General features: G+C 39.1%; 1 protein-coding gene across 10 annotated transcripts in view; it reads right to left on the bottom strand.

The window, feature by feature from the left end:
* The window catches only part of TRPM3 (transient receptor potential cation channel subfamily M member 3), an 817,113-nt gene that overhangs the window by 149,007 nt on the left and 646,593 nt on the right, over nt 1-21,513 (bottom strand). For all 10 annotated transcript variants that reach the window (XM_033122317.1, XM_033122314.1, XM_033122311.1 and 7 more), the window contains one exon: nt 14,682-14,805. In XM_033122317.1, the coding sequence (XP_032978208.1) occupies nt 14,682-14,805 (124 nt within the window). The remainder of the gene's footprint in view (nt 1-14,681; nt 14,806-21,513) is intronic.

The following is a 21,513-nucleotide window of genomic DNA, read 5'->3' on the forward strand; positions in this document are numbered from 1 at the left end:
TGTTATGAGAAGAGTGAATTAATATGTGTAAAACGCTCAGAAAAGACGTGGGCATGTTCATAGAGAAACTGAATTAGCTTGACAGAGATAAGCTGAAAAAACCAAGCCACCTGGAAAATACAGGAGTTCAGTGAATGCTGTTGCTATCACTATTATTATTTAAAGTCCTGGTTTCCTCATCTCCCAACTGCACAGGTGGATTTCATCTCAATGATCCCTACCATTTCTTTCTCTTGGGGACCCCTGATGCTCTGTCATTTAACTTTCTATGAAGTGATGAGTGGGTCAGGTTAACATTGAACACAAATGAAAATTTACCCTGAAGTATTAAGAACCCATGGAAGCAAACAGAAGCAGAAGAATAACTGTTTTGTCTTGCTCCATGTAAAACTTCTTCGTGTTTGCTTTTTTTTTTCTCATAATGCCAGAATGATGAAATGATAATAACCAGGTAATTTCCCCTAAAAACTTGGGGCTTAAAAACTTGGCCTAGTTTTGAAGGCTTTGGGATCTAGAAGGTGAGAGACCCAGTTCAACCTTAACAGCAAGCAGAACAGTTTGTCAATTGGTTGTTTTAGCTCCCTGGAGGCTCATACGGACACAGTAATTTTATGTTATAAATCTGGGAGAATGTTTGGACAGGCTGAGAGCCAGTTGTTTCAGCAACTGCTACTGCAAATCTTTCACTCCCCAAATAGTTGCTGTCTTTCTCAAATATCTTCCTACTCAGAATATAGGCTAGTCATGGGGGCAGTAAAGAGCTTAAAATTAGGCTTTTAGCTAGTCAGTATGTCCTATCCTGAAACAGACATGTTTTTCCTTACACTTCCCAGTGTTTTGGCTCCACCAAAACCCAGAGTTATATTTCTTGCTCCCAAATACATAGAAAAAGCATTAAAAAAAAATACTGATGAGAGACGAAACAGTCAAAAAGATACATTTTTCCCCCAGGGAACAACAGTCCAAAAAAGAAAAAAAAAATTCATTAGTAGTTCAATTTCAACGACGTTTTACAAAATGAACTACTTCGTATCAGACATAGATTTATTGGGAACACCACTTCCAAAACAATTCAAAAGGGAAAGAAAGACAAAAGGAGAAATAGAGATTGCATGGGGAAAAGAATGAAAGGGAATTCTTTGGTGGTTCCAATTGATTTCTAACATTGTCCCTGACATAGCTTTTGTTGCATTTGAAGAATATGCTGTACAGTGACCCAAGACCTCTTGAATAATAGATCATGTTTCTGTTAGTCAACAGCTGGTACATTATACCCATGAAACAGGAGATTTATAATGGGACTTTTACCAGGGGTCAGCATTTTAGCCACATTCATAGTAGGCTTTGACTACCTCAAATTTCATGAATCCATGACACTCAGCAACTCAACAAATTGCCCAAAAACATGTTTGGACATTGAATGAATTCAAAGTAATTGTATTATATAAACTTCATGAGTGAAAAGGGTCAAATAGTAAGGGTCATCTCTGCATTATAATATTTAAAAATTATCCTCTGTTCAAATACTAGAATATTAGGCAGTCTTCATCAGATGCGTATGAACAGCATTCACGTGCAATTTTCGTGGTCAGGAAGGGGTTTATTAGGCAGATAGGAGTTTTGGCATGCTTCTAAATCCTAAGCTTTTTCAAGTGTTCTCAATAGGGCCATAAAATTGATAATTGGATGATCTCAAAATACTTGCCAACACAGCTCCCTTACAGAACACCGTTTTGAGAACTATGGTATAATTGGGGAAGAAGCTGTTGGGTGTTCTTATAATCAGACACCTACTCTTTTCTAAAGCCATGGCGGCTGCGAGGCTTAGAGGCTCTATCCATATCTTTTCCTGACCTTAAAACTCAACCTTCACAATTTCAGTGGGGGAATCCCACTATGAAATAATGCATGACATAATCTTAAAAAACGTATGTTTATTAAATAGCATAAAAAATGCAAGTGTTTTAATGCTAAATAAAAAATTTCACTGTATAAACACATATATGATTATGACTGTATTTAAAATAAAATAAACCTAAAACCTTACATATAGAAAAAAATACATTTGAAGGAAACTCAACAAAAGTCTCTGGTACTTATGGGGCTGTGAGTGATATTTTTCCTCCTTTTATTTTTTGGTGGTCTCTAAATTTTCTATCATAAACATTTTTCATCAGCATATATCACTTTCACATGGGAAAATGAACTGGATCGAAGTTACATTAAAAATCAAATTCAAGATGATTGTTCACTAAGAGATGTGAAATTAATTTGTAAAAAATGTAAAAAATAATTTGAAATGTGAAAGAAAACTCTTTCTGTGTAAATGAATCACAGAATCCAAGAAAAGCACTGCCAGATGGGACCTAGAGATCATCTAGATTGTGTATTCTACCTAATCAGGTCATTTGAAGGTGAGATTTTTGGGTTGGACAGTCACAAGCCTGTCCTTCTCACATTAAAAGATAGAAGAGGAAAGAACACAAGATTTTTATTTAAACAAATCTGCTTTCAAATCTTAATGGTGATCCATAACTTTGTTTCCCTTGGGCAAATTTCTTAAAATTACTTAACCTCTCTAAACTTTAGAGAGGAAAGTTGACACTAATACCTACTTCGTAAGGTGGTTTTCAGACTTAAAAGAGAGAGGGGAATAGATAGGTAGGTAGATAGATAAACAGATAGATAGATAGATAGATAGATAGATAGATAGATAGATAGATAGATTTGTCTAGTACCTAAATGTGCCCAATAAATGGCAGCTTTTTAACATTATCATTATTTGAGACTCTGATTCCTCAGTGGCTCCCAGGACAGAAGTATTTTGATGCCATTTCTCTTGGGTTTAGAAGACAATGAAGATAGCTACTGACATCTCCATTTCTGTGTTTCCCCATATAGGATAGGATAAATATTTAAGGTCATGGCATATATATATATATATATATATATATATATATATATATATATATACACACACACACACACACACACACACACACACACACATATATATATATATATATATATATATATATATATATACATACACATATTTATGGTCAAGAGTTATTGTGATATCATCTCTTGATGTCTGGTCTCCTCCACCTTCTTCCCCAGTTTTTATTTTCCTTATTGCAAAATTTCTCAAAAGCATTTTTATTCTCAGCTTCTCCACTCTTTGCAGTCTCATTCTCTCCTGAATGCACTCCATTCAGGATTTTCTCCCACAACACCACTGAAAGTGCAATTCTCAGGGTCACCAATGAACTCCGTCTTGATAAATGTGGCAGCAAATTTTTAATCCTTGTTTTCCTTAATTTCTTAGCACAACATCATTCCTTCCTCCCTTCAATATCTATTTTATTATTTCTTTACTATCTCTTCCCCACTGAAATGTAGGTTGAATGATGGCAGGAACGGCTACGTCCCCAACTCCTAGAATAAAGCTTGGCATGTAGCAGGCACTCAACAAATGTTTGTGGAATGAATGACTGCAAAGGTAGTTTGGTGAACACAAGACTATTCTAGGTAACAGAAATTTACCTTGCTCTGTGTGACTTAGAAGTGAACCCTAAGTGGAATGTGAATATACATTCTAAGCCAGGGTCCATGCAATGGATGCCACTAGCAGCTCCTAGACGTCTCTTCAATGCTTATAATTTGTTGGCATGTGTGATGACTTGGCTTTCAAAAGAGATGTATTTCCTACTTGGATTTTTCTGCCGTGAGCTTTGGTTGCATATGCCCATGTTTATTTGTGATGATGTGTGCTGTGCCTGGCATCTGCTCTGCTTCCGCCCCTCTCTGTGCCGGTGCCCACAGGCTGTCTGGGAGTTTGTTGGCATGTTATAAGGAGGTTTAGAAAATTCTCCTCTCTGAGCCCTCTGGCTTATCCTATTGGGACTGAGAAAGCTACCAAGTATTGCTAAGCTGGCAGAACGACAAAATCAACCCACACGAGGAAATCAAACAGCTGCCGTAGGGATGGAGAGCTTCCGAGGACCAATGAAAGAGGAAGACAAAGCGATTAGAGCTCATGGATGGCAGATGGTTGAGGTCGGCTTAGAAATCGGGTTGTGGAGAAACATTGTGTCTTAGGCAGAGTTGGAACATGGGCCTTTAAAGCCACAGAGAGGCCACTGACAAGTCCTGGCAATCTCAAGCTCTATCTGTGTCAGGGCCGGGGTCTTCTCTTCATCACCCTACCCCCCTTTTTTGTCCATAATGGGATTTGCAAGTTGGTGCTTGTGAGCCCTGAGTTTTGGGGATGCTGGTAGGTGTGTTATCTGGTCACTGCACCCTTTCTTCAGAGCACTCAGCCATTCCAGGGGCATCTCTCTGAAAGAGCAAGGGGCTGAGTATGGTGCAATCCCAAGAAAATGCTACCTTGTAAAAACACTTCTCTCTTTGGTTACCATTCTGTCCTCTACAATTTTGGAAACAAAAGGATGGCATTTTTTAATTTTTTTGAAGTGCAACAGTTTACCCATACACTATGTTTGAATAATTAGCATTGCATTGTTTCTTAGTGTTGTTAGATGAGAGGATGGTGGGTTTTTATAAATGCTCTGCTATTCCCCATGAAAACCTAGTTGTCTCCTCATTTGCTCCACAACAAAAGTCTTCCAGCCTATTTCCTGGGAAGCCTGGTGAAAGGACTCACACTCCCGTCTTTGCGTTCATGCAACACCTGCTGGAACCTGCTGGTGGAATTTCTGTTTTTCCCCTGACCCAGGTCCCTTGGAGGACAACATGCGGCCAGAAAAACTCAAGCTCCATTTCTTGGGTCCCAAGTCAAACGGTCCCCATCTTGAGCGCTGAGAGCTGTAAACCTCCTCTCCCATGGGTAGGACCTGCTCTTTCTCACACCTGGAACCAGGTTGGAGGGAAGAACAAAGGAACTGAAGAGTCTATGTTCCTGCCTTTTGAAACTAGTTTTTGAGTGGAGGATGACATGAGGTGAGAGTGGTAGGAGGAGGTCTGATCATACCACGTACTAGTCGAGTAAAATCGAACAAATATTTCCCTTCTCTTAACAGACTTTTTTTGATCTGTGAAAACAGAGATGATATTATCTGTCTTTTAGTGTTGTGGGAAGATAAGATTTTAAAAAGCTACTGGCAAGCTAAGTATTAATTTACTCTTCTCTACTCCTCTTCCACTTCCCTCCTCTCTTCCCTCCGTGCCCCTCCCCCTGCCACTACTCTGTGATACCTTCTCCTTCTCGTCTGCCTTTTGTCAGTAAATAGCTCATCACTGGCATGGGCAGAGAGCCCATGATGTGGTAGTGACGCCCCACAGTCATTCTCACCACTTGCTGAAAGTAATCGCCAAGTACCTGGACAAGAATGTGATCATAGTATTTAAAATCAAGTTGGTGGGGGCCAGTTTCACTTAATTATGCTCTTTCTCTGCTCCAGCCCCCTCCAGGCCTGCTTTCAATGTATAATGATGCTTCATTTGGTGGTATCTTTAGAAAATGAGGAGTTTCATATCAATGAAATTTGAATTTATTTTCCAGAAAACTTAAGCCCATCTTTTTCTGGCAAATTATGCCAGATCCTCTCTCAGGACAAAGGCACAGAAGGAAACAGAATGTGTAAGTGATAATGGTGCAAAAGCTAGAAGTTCCTTATATTAGGAAGCCCCACCTAGACAGCTTTTGACATCTTTCACACTCTGGAGTGCAATTACATCAGAATCTCTAGGGGTGGGATCCAGGCAGCAGTAGTTTTTAAGGCTACCCAGGTAGTTCTAATGTGCAGCCAAGGTTGAGCACCACTGCTGTGTGGTTCCTTACACCCCAAACCTCTATGCTTCCATGGGTCACGTGTCTATGTTTCTATGGATTAAAAAGGAGGACGAGGAGGAGGAGAAGAAGAAGAAAACTACCATCAGATGGTCACCACAGGCCAATGCTACGGCCCACAAAGATCGGGATGAATAAACTGTTAGTCATATCATTATAGAAATGCAGGTGATCGTCCAGCCCCAGAGCGATGCCTGAACACCGGCTTCCATAATTCATAGCCGTGCGCTGACAACAAACAGTGGAACTGGGCAGTAGAATAAAGAAAACATGATAGTAAAGGCCAGATGAGAGAGAAAAAGAAGGAAAACAATATTTCAAATAAGGGAGATTAGCAGGTAAAACATTGAACTTTCCTTTGAGGGAGAAGATGGCCATGTACAGCCGACAAAACCCAAAGATCAACGGTAGAGATAAGAGTCGCAGTGATGATCTTTTATGCAGTGCATGTTTATCTTTCCTGATTAGGACAATTTTCTCAGGTGAAGGTTTGGGTTTGGTGAATGCCGACAATAAACTGGGAGAATGATAGATTGGGTAACATGCAATCAGCAGTCGGGTAATGGCCCTGGCTGAAACCTTGGAATTTGATGAATGTATTCATTTACTGAGCCTCACATCTAGTAAGCAGAAGCATCGATACTAATATAGAAGGAAGTGTGGGTGAATGACTTTAAATGAGAGGACGTATTTTATACACATTGATTAGCATGGAAGAGAAAGCAGAAAAGACCTGGTTTTCAGACATCTGGTTTACAAATAACTTATGTCCATTAATAGCCCTTTTAGTTCCTTCCCATTTATTTCCCTCTCAACCCTCCAACCCCCTCTTCCTCTTGCAAACACTATTGGTCAAAAACACAACACAACTTACAGCTTTGGGTAAATTTAGTGGAATCAGAAATAGAGGAAGGGAATAAGCAGGGAAACATCTGTCTGTTTTGGAGGAGTGATTTTCAAACGTTAGTCCTACAACCTTTAGTTAAAGGAGTGCTACTGGGAAAAGTTTACAGAACGAAGATAAATTTGAAACAGAGAAAGGGTGGTACAATGTCTGTTACGCTCGGCATTCTCTTTCTCCTTGCCTTTATCCATCATGAAGATGCTGTAGGAAGCAGAGTTTGGAAATCATCTGAATCTGAGAGTTGACATAGAAGGAGATTTCTAAACAAGACTCAACAAAATCTGTGGGAGCCCACCCCGTCCTCACCCTTCCCATTTGTATTTCCTGCTTCACTTGTTATAGTACCCTACAGTTCCCTAATCAATAATTCCTTTGGCTCAATATGTGTCCTGTGTTGTATCAGACGCATATCCATGAATGGGAATTTTATACTTCAGATTCCCAGGCCAGCTCCTTTTCAGTGAGGACATGGGATTACTTGTAGGAGGTGAGAGATGGGTCACGCTGGAGGAAGAAGATGGGGAAAGTCCTGTTAGGGTGTTAAAGAGAGTTTGGGGACTCCGGGAGCAACACTGCAGAGAGGGAGGGAGCAGGTACTAAATGTTAATACATTAACAACTTTGTCTAGGGTTAATCCTGTCCCAAAGAAGAAGGTTAAAATCCTTTTTTTTTTTTTTTATTTCCTACATTTCTTGGTTTCTTGTTCTCAGTCTCTTTAGAGCAAAGTAGAATTTTGCTAAATTATTTATATTGCTTTATGAGAAAATTGATTCTGGGATCGATCCTTGGATCATAGCCCGTTCATAAGCCAATGCCTTCCTGAAATGGCATCACTGACTATTTAGCATGCAAGAAAGTACCTGTACAAAAAGTGCTAATGAGAAACATGGAGTTTTTCACATTTAAAAATTACTCAGAAGTTAAATGTGTATCAAGATGTGGTGTCTCCAAGGGACTAGAAGGAATGTAAGGCAATGCATATGGCTCCTGTGATTCTAACTCGGTTGCGGCCATGGAGAGGTCTCCAGTACAGTGGTTCTTAACTCTTCGGAGTCATTCATACCTTGGGGAATGTGAAAATTGAGTGTCTTTCTCCCATAATATGCTTATACTTACAAAATCTTGCATATATTTTCGAGGGATTCACAGAATTCTTGTTGTTGTTAGACACTAGGCTAAGAATTCTTGCTCTGTTGAATTCAGGGAAAACACTGGCCCATGTATTCCTATTTGGAATAGAAAACATCCTATTTGGGACTAGAATGTAGGGTAGGGGTGGTGAATCCATCTTGGTGCTTGTCAGACCTAGTGCATTTAGCATTTGAGAGAGGATTCAAGACCTGGCACAAAATACAGAAAAAAAAAAAAAAGGCACGTTTTTTTCCTTAAGGAAAATTAAATTTGGTTAGACTAGAGTATAAGAGACAAAAATGGTAGTACTAGGAGTTGTGGCTGGAAAGGTAGACTAGATCTGGTTTGTGGAGGGTCTTGAATGCCAGGCTAAGGAAGTGAAACTTACTCTGAAAGCCAGTATGCTCCAACCTACACTCATTCTTATACAATCTTCATCTTTTTCCTATATCTATTACCAACACTACATCAGATCTTTTTCTTCAAATTGATTCCCCTTTAAATTTTGTATTTATTTAGGCTTAATATCTGTGGTTTTGTATTATTATAATTATTTCTAATATATATGCCAATAAAAATATATTTCTTAAAATAAAAAATATTAATTTGCATTTCATGTGCAATGATCTCATATGGAATCAGGATTCCTCACTTTGGGAAACACTAGTGGAGGCAATTAGTGTTCCTGATTGGGCGGGTGGTTGCATTATGAGAGCTGCTCTCTAAAAGGAGTCATTCAATGATTCACTGGGGAGAATGGGGCCTGAGACTCCATGCGGAGACCAATGGACTAGGTGGGCAGGATAAGATCCCCTGGACTAAAGAAGCAGAGTAGGAATACAGAGTGGGGGCAAGATGTACTATCTCTGAATTACTACTCCAGTCTGCGGGAATATCTTCCTAGAGTTGGCACTCAAACCAATTGTCATGTAAATTATAGAGTAAGTAAGCTCTTAAAGTGAATAAAATCATACAAAATATGTTTATTTTTGTGTATTATTTACATTTTGTTTTTTGTATTATTTTTCTTTATTTTTCCCACTAAAAGAGAGTACTATCTTTTTTCTATTGCCTCTAGTCTACTAGTATTTTTTTGATGAATATGGGTGAAAAAGATAAGGGACATTAACATTCTATGCATTTTTGTTGCTTATGAGAGAGAATTTTAGATCTAGATAGTGAGGGTGAAAATCAAACGGGCATTTTCTGTACATTTCTCTGGTCTTTCCCAATTTCTTTTTTTCATTAATTATTCTGGTTAGCTGAAAAATAGACATAATTCTTGTCCCATTGTTGTCCAGCTCAAAAGACACAAAGAGTACAACAGAACTTTGTCCATATAAGGCATTATTATTATAACTTATACAACATAAAATGAAAGGTGGTATTATTAGCTGTCTTGACAAGGAATTATATAAATGATATTTCCTTCTAATTCCTTTTTTAATTTCAATGAATATTTTGTGAGAAGGACATAGGGTAAGTTGATGTCTAATTTTGGGCTTTTAGTTAGCCTGATTAAAAAATTATACTGGAAAAGAATAATTTCAGTTTGCCCTTGATGTAGAAATATTAAGTGATCTGGTCTTTGTGCTTACATCGTCCTTGTAGGAATATAATGACTACCACACAGGGCCAGAGGGCACTCCAGAAATGCCAACCAACAATGTATTTTTTTCTCTCTCTAAGAATCTCAACATCTAATGAACATTCTGATTATTCTAGGAATAAGAGAAAATGGGCTTCAAACTTACAGTCATTTTTAACTACGTCATACCTAACATTCAGAATATGGAATTAGTGGAAATATGGTGCAAAGAGTCCAGGACTCGCAGAAAGATGCTCTTGGTTCCAGTCTTGGGGTTGCCACTAACTAGCTCCATGACCTTGGGCTTGTTAGTTAAGCCTCTGAGTCTTGGTTTCCCTCTATAAAACGGTGATCCTAATACTGTCCTTAGCACAGCTGGCTGTAGTATCAAATAAAATGACATAAAAATGATCTTTGTTAAATATAAAGTGCTATATAGGTATCATCATCATCATCATTACAATCAAAGTATTTATTGAGTGCTTATTTGCATATATTAAATTGTTTAATTCTTATAGCTAACCATCTAATATAAATATTATTATTATCTTAACTTTCTGGAGGAGAAAATGAAGGGCTCTAGAGATTAAATAACTTGCCCATTGTTATGTATTAAATGGCAGACCTGGGATTTGAAACCAGGTAAATTGACTCCAAGTCTGTATCATCCTTCCTAGAATAGTGATATTCTAATTATCTCAAAGAGTTTCAGAACTCCCCCAAATTAAATCTGTAACCCACTGTGTGTTGAAAACTAATAGGGAAAATATAATGGAGCAATCCTTCTGATGTATCCTCTTTCCACTACATCATTTAAAAAGTTTGGACTTTATAAATTATGTTGATATTCAAATAAACTTAAAAGGAGCTAGGTATACGTCATCAGCATTGATCTGAAAGATAAATTCTATTTCTCCCTGAACATTGTGTTGGAGACAACTGTTTTCTAAACTTGATACATGACTTTATGATTTTCATTTATTTTGCCTAAAACGCCCTTTTTTAAGGCCAAAACCTAGAAGAGGTTTCTTTCCCTCATGACCATAGGAGGTCTACTGTGCTTATTCGGGGTTAAATAGGGAAGGCACTGGCTTGCTTCTTTCCTGTCACCTGGCAGGTCACTGAAGGAAAACTGTGCCTCTTGGACAATTTTAGCTAGGACTGGGGAAAAAAAAACACAAGGGTTAGAGTAGACATCTGTGCTTATACTCTAATTATTACCCGAAGTTACTTATAGAATAAGTGCAATGGTAGCTAAAGTTATTGAGTGCTTCCTAGGAGTCAAACATTCTTTACATATGCCAACATGCTTAATTCTCCCAGCGACCCAGGGCAGTGGGGGAACTGTGATCCTCACGAATATCTCCTACATGGTGCTGAGACCCTACCCCACCAAGGAACACTAAGGGTCCCTGCTCATGGTAGTAAGAGTCTTGCAAACATCCATTTTTCTAAACAAGGCACATCTTGATAGGATGCCTGTCTCTTTAGAAGTCCTGCTTGCCTGGTTTTTAGGAACCTAGGAAAGCATACGTAGAGAATTGTTCCTCAGTTCCCCAAATATGGTAAGAGAGTTGTGACATAATATCGATATACAACTTATATATGCCTTCACAAAAGAAATAAATAAGTGTTCCTGCATTGGAAGGCACCAGAGTTGGGTCTCCAAAGACTCATCTGTCAGGACCAACAACACCCTTCTGGAGCCTTTCCTAGTAACTAGGGGCGGTTCATCAGCTCAGAAGATTTAGAAATGTTGAGTGCTATATATATGCTATGCTACTAAGCACAATTAGGGGTGAGGAGTACAGGGGAAACAGAATAAGAAATTAGACACCGATTTTGCTCTTTAGAGCTTACACGGGAAGTTAGAGACATACACGCTAAGGTGTAAATGGTAAGTACCATAAGAGAGTTACAAAGAGACGGGTGAAGAGTATTCCCGGTGTAGATGGTGTGGGTGGGTATGTGGGTGTGTGTTTGCACACATGGGCATGTATGTGCTTGTGTCTGTCAATTGGTTGTGGCCGAAGACAGTGCTCTAAGCTTGAATGAACGCAGGGAAGTAGGAAATTACAAAACAACTGCAAGGAGATTAGTTTGGTTAGGGTGAATGGTCCATTAAAAACAACAACAACAAGGACCACTGGAATTTAAGCCTGGAACTAGTGGCTATGGGATAAGGTGTGTGCAGGAGCTTGGAGGGTGAATAGGAGCTCCGGGAGGCAGCAGCAGAAGGCAGGAATTGGCATTGCCGTCTGAAACTGAAAGGCTCTACACACAGAGCCTGTGGTTTTCACATGCACAATCAGCTTCAGAGTGTGCTTGCCACTTGGGGTTCTGTTTTCTTGGTCCTGATATCATTTATGACCAGTCCCCTCCTGAGGAAGAAGGGGGTGGAGGGACACCCACTCCTGATCCCTTACATTTGCCCCCACACTAATATGCTACTGTGGATGGTTTTTACCTCTTTAATTTTTATTTTTTCCTCAATAACAATGATGGAACTTAGCTCACAGGTTGGTTTCTAGGGGGATATATGTTCTCAGAAGGTGACAGGTTTTGAGATGTTGTTTTGACCCAAGGTGGGAAATAAGCAGAGATGTGAATTTTTTCAAGAACAATATATATAGTGAGTAGAAAATACTCCTACAAAAGGCCCACCAATGCATATTTTCCATGAGGCCACATGACCCAAACGCCCGTGTTTCACAAGCTATATATGTATCCATAGTGCAGTTCTTTATTATATACGTTACTAGATGCTGGGATGAGAAAGATGTCAGATTTGCTCCAGAACCAAATCCCTTAGCTGAACTTGGCAATGGTTAGACTGACCTCAGAATATTACGTCCCACTTAGTTTGTAAAGGGAATCAAAAGGAACCTGGAGTTTATAAGAGTGAAGGGGAACTCCACTCTGCAATGTTTCCTTGTTTTGTGTGCTAAGCTGCACAGCATAGCGAACAGAAGCTAGCTGGGCTCTGCAGTAAGACAGTCCTGGAGTGGCTCTTCCTGCTGTGCACACATCCTTCACCTTCTCCCTGCCTCAGTTCCCTCCCTTGCTCCCCTCAGAAGGAGGAAAACAATGCCAGCTCATGTATACCTCCTTTATAAAACACCTAGTACTGTCCATGCACATAAATAGTCCCTCAAATATGGAAATTATTATAATTGTATTTATGGTTTTAAAAATACTAATTTCTGCCCAGATGTGAAGATAAGGACATTTTATTTCTTGTGAAGATCACATTGCCTTAGCTGACAGCTAGGGATACCTCACATATCTCACGATAAATATCTTACGTTAAAATGCAGTTGACCATTCAGCAGGGGCCATGATTAAAGACATGACAAGTTTCAGGCAGAATCCCAGGGAAGAGTCCTATGAAATACTCAGAGGAGGACTTTCAGCCTCATTTGGTTTTATGATTTCCAACTGGTTTCCAGAATTTTAATCTTAGCTGTCTTTCTAGAAAATTCGCAGGACTGCTGTAATATATAGTTCTGAGAAGGTTTCACAGTCAGCCTAGGCATTAGCATTGGAAAATCAGCACTTCGTCAGGAGAAAACCCACACTGAGGCAGGTGGAAGCTCAGGGTTTCATGTACTTCCTTGGGGGCAGAGAAAGCACGGAACTGAACGGAAGCTGAACTGCTGTGAGGAGCTGCATCCTACATGGAAGAGTGCTGGCGGCACTCTCCGGGTCGATAGAGGCTCTGCTGCGGCACCAGCAGCCACGACTGTGAGCCCTGTCTGCACGTTGGCTTCTCTACCTGGTGGCGACAGACTATTGAGGTCTGTGGATACTCAAGGTTTAGAGGTGTTGTCCCATGCTCCTCACCTCCATTCCTTTCAACTCAAACTTAGATGCTGCCAAAAGGCTTCTCATAAAGGTCATGTGGCTATTTTCCAGAGATGGCACGAGCTTACTTGAATCATGTCCTCTTTTTCTAAATGGTTGGCTTCTCAAACACAGACACTGCCTCCCTCCCCCCTCAGGGCAGTCTCGGTGGGCCCCTGTGTGTGCCAGCCACTGTTGTAGGCATAGGGACACCATGAGAAATAAGACGATTCCAGCCCAGGCCTGGAGGAGCTCGCAGTCTAGTGGGAGAACTGGTCTAAGGCAGCTAGCTCCAGCTCCTCTCTACCCTACCTGTCTCCCTGTGGTTGAGCCTTCTAGGGTCTGGCCCTGGTGTCCATCTGGAGAAGTCCTCCCACCCCCAATGTTCCCAGAGATAATCGTTCCAGGATGTCAACGCAGAATTGAGAGGCTCCAAAACCTGAGTGGAATCACCGCTCAGGTTTAAATGGTTCCTTTGCCTCCCATGGCATCAGGTGAGCTCATATGACTTTTGAGAATCGTCTCTGCCTGCCGATGCCTACTGAGAACGTATCTAAAGTGGGCGACTCACTACATTGGCTTCAATGAGACAATTTCTGAATAAAAATATTTTCCATAGAAGTTAAACATCACTGGTTTTGAGTCCTAGTCCCTCACTTACTAATTGAGTGATTTTAAATCTCCTCATCTGTAAGGTGAAAACAATAATCATACCTCTCTCATTGAGACAGGTGCAAACATTACAGGAGTTAATACATGTAAAGATTTAGCACCCTGCCTGTCACATGGCAAGTACTCATTGAATGTTAGCTCATTTTTTATTTCTGTTCACCGTAACAAGAAGCCTCTGTGATTACACATTTATAAGACACTTTTCCCAGATGTAGGAAATGTTTTAGTAGCTATTGGAGGACACCTCAGAATCTACAGAAGTTTCCAGCATTCCTTGGGTAGGTTTCTCCATCTTCTACCCATATAGATTAGTATATTAGCCTGGACACTGTGTCACTAAGATATGTGACAATAAGCATATCTGTGATTCACTACTCACAAGCAAAGTGAAACCCAAACCTAAGAGAGGACCAACTGCAGCATTTTCCAGCAGGAAACCTATTTACTCCCTTGAATTCATTTGGGTAAGGCAATCAGAAGGATTGGGGTGAGAGCATCAGTAGGAAATGATGCTAAACTCCTGTTGCATGTACTTAATTAAATCTGGGCAAGAAAAGCAGTGTCTTAGTTACTGAGGGGAGGAAACTACAGGAGCCATTGGGGCCTGAGAAACATTGTAAGCTTGAACAGAAAGAAAAAAACAAAAACAGTGCATGACTCAAGAAAATGGTTAAACAGACAGAGGGAATGTGGAGAGGGCTCTACCACTCCTGGGGACACTGTTTACATACCAGTTCCTTCTTCTTCATGCATTCCATGAGGATGATGAACAGATGCTGAGCTTGGGTTCGAGTGTATGTGAAAGTCTTCTGGATGGTCACCAACAGCTGGTCCCTCAAAGATTCATTGATAAGCCTGTAATTAAAAGCAATGTCCAAACAGGTCAACCCAGCTCCTATTCAGTACTTTTTCCTGAAAAATGTTATAAAATACAAGAAAGCATTATGATGATTTACTTTAAACAGGGGCTACTTCTTCTCATGAAAGTTATTTTTCTCATGAAAGTATTTTTCTCATGAAAGTTATTTTGAATTAAGAAAAAAAAAACAAGCCAGTGCCTTTAAAAATAAATCCATGTTAACATCTCAGAACCTAAAAGAGTAAAGTAAGAAGATTGATTTAGTTCTTTTCTGTCTCTCTCTTTTTTTCTTTTATTAAAGAAATACCTTCAATGAATCATTAGCGTCTTGGTAAAAATTTACTGTTATCTAAAGATTGAAATTTCAACTTCATCTCTAATTGTGGAAAGAAAGGCTGTATCTAGGTAATGGATTTTTGAACTCAATGAGGATAAATAAGACTTATGTTTCCTCTAAAATCATTTCATGCAGGTGGTAGTTTATCTGGCCTGTGATTCAGGTCATCATTATTTAGGTCAAATTTTTGCTGTGTTACAACCAACAAGAGACTGACGCTGACTCTTGGGTCAGACTCTTGTCATATTCAATCAATGCTCAAATAAGTACCAATAATAACTAACTTTTAATTCCTCTCTAACTAGCCTGATGAGAACTGGTTATCTCTACTAACCATCAAATGGCAGGGAATGAAAATACACTTCATTACTAACAGATACTGCCTAAGACAGGAAGACAAAACTGCTTTCAAGAACCAGTGACAAAATTATCATAATTTGTCTGGTATTTTAAAGTTTACATTTTTTTCTTAATTGATGTACCAGCAACTCCTATATACAATAGTAAAATATAATTATTATCTCATTTGGTGCTTACAGTAACCCTACAGGCAAAAGATTTATACAATTTAAAACGAAAGGACATTTTATCCAGAAAGAACCAGATATTTAAGGTCACTTAGCAAATAAATGGCAGGGCCGGAACCAGAACCTAATTTTTCTGAGTCCTTGCCTAGCGCTCTTTCCACCATGCGGCCTCTTATTACCAAGTGCACTACACCACGGCCTCTTTTCATCTCTGTGGCTATTTGAGCAGGAAACTATGAACTTCCCTTTAACATGAAAGCATGACAAATTTTGTTGCTTGAAAGAAAGCAAGATGGGAGTCTTGAGAATATCTTTATATCAGTGGCCTGCTTGCCGCAAGACAGTGTGAGGATTCACCTGGGCCCACTAGGCCGGGTATTACGGGGGCCCAACTTTGAGGACGGTGCATTCCCCATCACAGAATTATACCAAGGAATGTCACTCAGCTCAGCAGCGGTGGATTGGGTTACCCCTCTGCCTCTCAGGAAGATTTGTATCATGAACATATACATTTAGAAAAAAGAGGCTGGTCCAGGTAAGGTTGAAAAATGATACAAGAGCCTCTGTGGAGGTCTGGAGAACTCTGTGGCCTTCGGTGTGGACCAGTCCCAAACCATTCATTCATTCTTTCATTCATTCATTCATTCATTCATCCATTTATTCATTCATCCATTCACTCAACAATTGCTTAGTGATGTCTATTAATGGCAGACACTGTGGTGTATGCCAGGGCTACAGGGATAGGTGACTGTATACCCTGTCAGCCTGCAGTGAGCCTTCACACCCATGGAGTAGAAAGACAGGAACAAGCAATTCAACTGTGATTGAGAGTGGTAGAGAGGTAGAGAAGCTAACTCTGATACAAAACCTATATACAGTTCAATATAAAATCTAGAGAATTCAGGGAAGTTTCCTTTGAGGAGGAGGTGCTGTTTCATCTGAGACTTGAAGAATGAATGCACATTAGCATGGGCAGGGGGGTGGCGGGGCTGGATAAGAACATTCTTGGCAGACAAAACAGCACGAACAGGCCTAGTGTGGAGGAAATAAAAGCAGGTCAGTATGGCCGGAGCAGAGAGAGCAAAAGAAAGAGTGGAAAAGATGGAGCTGCCGAAGGGGTGAGCAAGGGCAAGACCAGGGGAACATTTGAGACAGTGTTAGAGTTTTTGGGTTTTATCCCCCAGGCAATGAGAAGCTGCTGAAGGATTTAAGTTGGAGGGTGACGTGATTACATTTGTGTTGCCAATTAATTGTCTTGAAGAGTCAGGACATAGGCACTCATACCTGGTCATGTGTCTACTTGACAGGTAACTCATGTGGAAGGGTCTAGAGAGTCCTGCTTTATCTGGTGTACTTAGATGCTGTACGTGATTAATAATACCAGAGACTCTCCTGATCAGCCACTTGATAGATCCAATCATTTGTCTGCAGGTGCTTAATTTTGATAACAACTCATAATTTGTTTTCCATTGCTAACTATAATAAAATCCCAGTTCCCTGAGGTCATTAGCTGTGTGAGGGATCCATCTGTCACTTGCACCGACTGTCACTTTGTAAAAATTGAGGAATGATGTGCACCTTAGCTGATTGGGGGCTTCAGTGGTTCGGAAAGAGGAAAGACACTAAGAATCTTATACTCCTTAGCTCAAGTTCGCAGCTGATTGAAATTGTGGCTTTGGTTAAATCATTTAGCAATATGAACCATGGAATTCTATTTTGAGAAGTAGAAGGATTCTCTAGGTTGGTCGTTTTCTAGAGTATGCTCCATCGGAGGGGGTTTAGGTGGAACAAAGGTGATTTGGTCCTTTCGAAGTAATTGTTAATCCTGGTTTAGTTCTTTTTCCACCTGATTGCACCAAGAGGAAAATCTCATTTTTGGTGCTTCTTTGCCTTTAACAGCTCCCCGACACTTGACAATCTCCCCTCTTTTGACAAAGAAATATTAGGCCCCATGCCTTTCACAGAATGAGTTTAATAATATTATTTGGAAAAGATCCTGTGTAACATTTGACATGTTCGTAGCACATCATGGTTTATGACACTCAGTAGGCCATGGCAATAATCTCATTTTATCTTCATAACGATCTGTGAGTCAAGCAGGTTTTCCATTTTGCAGAAGAGGAGACTGGCTCAGAGAGGTTAAATGATTTGTGCAAAGTCACATAGCTTAGCGATCTCAATGTTGAGTTGAGTCTACTGAATTCAGCCTTCCCTCCATGGTGCTGTTTTTCTTGATTGCAATCTCTAAATATGTCTTGCAGTTTCCTAATCATCTGCAATGGAGGTAGAAATTTAAGTATATTTGTTGTAGGAAATTGACTTTACTTTTGGGATATAGATAACATCTGAAGGACATCAGACAAATTTGAACAAGATAAAGGAAAACTGGTAAGTGAGGACTGTGGCAAAGTATATTTAGTACCTTGAAGATTATATTTGCTTCTCATTTTTCACAAGTATTTGCTGTACTGAACCAGTTGTTTTGTATTTGGCAAAAAAGCTTCCTTTGTCTTCTCTAGGACCCTTTCCTATTTTGTGGCCATAATCGGATACTGGGAAGCCTACTTTCTTGAAATTGTTGCTTTCCTACCTTTTCCCATTTTTTTTCTGAAAAACACTCGAATGATTTAAAAATCTTCACTGTGATAATTCATCATCAGCAAAAATAGAAATAAGTCCATTTTAGATTTATTTGTATGGCTTTAGAACGGTGATTGGAAATTTCTTGACATCAAAACATGATCATAGTATTAAGTCAAATTTTAGTTCTAGAATTGGGTCTTTGACAAAGTGGTGCCTATTTATGGAAACCGTCCATCTGTGGCTTCCTATACTAATGCTATTTTTGGTATAACTCAAATTAGAAGGCATTATGATTTAGGAAGTGTAGTCACTGAAGTGAGGAAAATCTTTATACGATGGCATTTGTGTCTCCATTTAAATACTGTACTTGTGATCAGATGAGTCATAGAGTTATTTGAAATAGGTCAATGTTTATCCAGGGCTCAGAGTAACCAACACAGCTTCCCACAGTTTGCTATTAGTATTCTGTTCAAATGCTAGGAATACCTCCCACATGCACACAATTTTCTCAGAATGCATTTAATTACCTGCAATATTAGAGTTTTGTTCCGAGATTCAAAAGTCAGAAAATGCATTTAAAATTCAATGGGACTCGAAGAGCTAGACTTGAGTTAATGACTTTCAAGGAGTGAAGCCCTTCTAATGCTTTCCGTAGACACTCTATTAATTTATTCAGACACAGTTTGAGAAAATTTTACATCTATAAATAAAAGAGATTGTTAATAATACAACCTGGTATTTAGAAGACATCATTTCCCACCAAATCTCAAATGTGTTAAAGAAAAATGAAATTTTATAATTTGCTTGAAGCCAAAGCAAACTTCTAAATGTAACCTTAACGGCACAGAAAAAGTACATGTCTTGCCTAAGGTCACAGAGAATGGTATTTTTCTTGTATTCTTCTTCTCCGTATTCTTCTTTGGTAAAAGTCACCACTTCCTCCCAAAGGTCATGACTCAGTCATTAAGTAACAGCATGATTCTTCCCAGAGAGGCAGGGCAACACTGAATAAAAGCTTCCTGGCCACCAGGGCCAGTCTGTCTGGAGGGATGCAGTCACTTGCTGGCTGTAGGATCTTGTGCAAGCTGTCTTTCCATGTCATACTTTTCATACAGGTAAAGTGAGAATCATAATATGATTGGCCACACAAAAGTGGCCAATAGATGGGATGGGATGGGATCCCATAGATTAGTTTGCCCAACTTAAATTTTTTTTTTTAATTTAAGTATAGTTGGTATACAATATTATATTAGTTATAGTAGCTTTAGGTGTACAATATAGTGATTTGACATTTTTAAACCTTACAATGTAATCACCACACTAATTTTAGTAATCATCTGTCACTGTGAAAATTTATCACAATATTATTTATTATAATCCCCTTCACCTTTTTCACCAATCCACCTAACCCTCTCCCCTTTGGTAACTATTCATTTGGTCTGTTTCTATGAGTCTGTTTTTGTTTTGTTCTGAGGCTCAACTTCAGAAACAAATGGTCTCTATCAACTAAGGCCTATGAGAAATTCTGCCTCTGATCTTGCTTTGGTATCTAGCCTAGAGAAGTTGTTCAGCTGGGTTTTTCCTGAGGGTTCTTACCTAGCAATATGAAGTAGTTAGAATGATCTTTGAGAAGTTATTTATAATTGGACATATTGCACACACCTTGATGGTGCAATCTGTTCAATAAATTTCATTTAACACTACCCATAGAGTAAGCATTTCTTACTTTTCTTTACTTTCTTTTGTTTTACTTTTTTTTTTTAACCTACTCTAGAATCCCAAGCCAAATATGGTAAAACAGAAGGCACAGATACACATACAAAAGGAAATAAAAGGTGGGTGGTATGGTGGGGTTGAGGGTGGTAAGAAAGGCAGTTAATACCGATTGTAAGAGAAGCTTTGTGTCAGGCATTTTATATGTGCTGTTTCATAAAGACAATTATTCTAAGAAAATCATAACTAGACTGTAACTTCTTGGATGCAGGGACTATACATTATATTACTTTTATATCCTCTTCTCTCAGTGCTCATCCAGGTGCTGAAGACATGCTTTTCCACTAGCCTCTGACCTTGATTCTTTTCACTCTTCCCTTTTTTCCCATTGCATATCCTTTTAAATATTATTTATTATTAAATTTATTAATATTATTTAAATATTATTTATTAATAAACATGTTTATTACTTATTATCTATCTAACTTGTCAAAATGAAAGCTCCACAACAGCAGGAATGTTTGTCTTTTTGGTTCACAAGTGTGTTTGGCAGTGCCTAGAACAGTGCCTGGAATATAGTAGGTGTTCAAAAAATATGGGTTGAATGACTGAACACCTAATGTTGCCTGGATGGAAGAATGTAATTAAAAAATAAAGGGAACAATGGAAATCTGTCAGGTATTCAAGGGTTCCCAGTTTTGTGGAAACCAACTGCAGAAATGTTAGAACTACGAAATTCTATATGGTGGCCATTAGTGATGAGGCAATTCAAACTTAAATTTATTACAATTAAATAGAAATTAGAATTCAATTTCTTAGTCACTCTAGCCACAATTCAAGTGCTCAGTGCTTATCTGATTGGATAGCAGAGATATAGAACATTTCCATCATCACAGAAAGTTCTGGAGAGCACTACTCTCGAGGCAGATGGAGCTGCCAAACTCTTCATGTAAGGCAGGGACTCGAAGGACATTTAGCTGAAAAATCCTGAACAGTGTTTCTGCAATTTCTCTTCTTTCCTTTCCCTTTGGTTATGAATGTGCCCAAGAGTAGAAACTAAATTGTTGCCAAAGGATACAGGGACTGCCACATGGTCAGGTAGCTTTTTTGCTGCCAAAATTGTAAGGAAAACATATCCTCAGAGTTCATTCCAAATGAAATCCCATCAGCGACTATTGCACAGAGCCAGACAATAAGAATAGTCAAACTTTTTATTGTTTTTTAGGCTCTGCATAAGAGATAGAATCAGAGCTGGCTGAGATGTGTATGCTCCTTGGGCATGCAAAAACACTGGCACCTCTTCAACTGATATGCTTTAAAAGTTAGTCCAACATTTATTCAGAGGAATAGTCTTTTAGGCAGGCAAGTTTCTTATTTTTTCCTTGGCTTCATAGTTCAGTATGATATTTGATGATTGCATGGTAGTGATATATATGGCTATCTATCAGATTTTATCTTCCTTCTAAAGTAAGAGTAGACCTCCATGACATGTTGACTGTAAATTTCTTTCTTTGCATCATTATTAATCTATCACAGTGATCTTT

The sequence above is a fragment of the Rhinolophus ferrumequinum genome, chromosome 12 (genome assembly GCF_004115265.2).
Source record: "Rhinolophus ferrumequinum isolate MPI-CBG mRhiFer1 chromosome 12, mRhiFer1_v1.p, whole genome shotgun sequence".
Lineage (NCBI taxonomy): Eukaryota > Metazoa > Chordata > Mammalia > Chiroptera > Rhinolophidae > Rhinolophus > Rhinolophus ferrumequinum.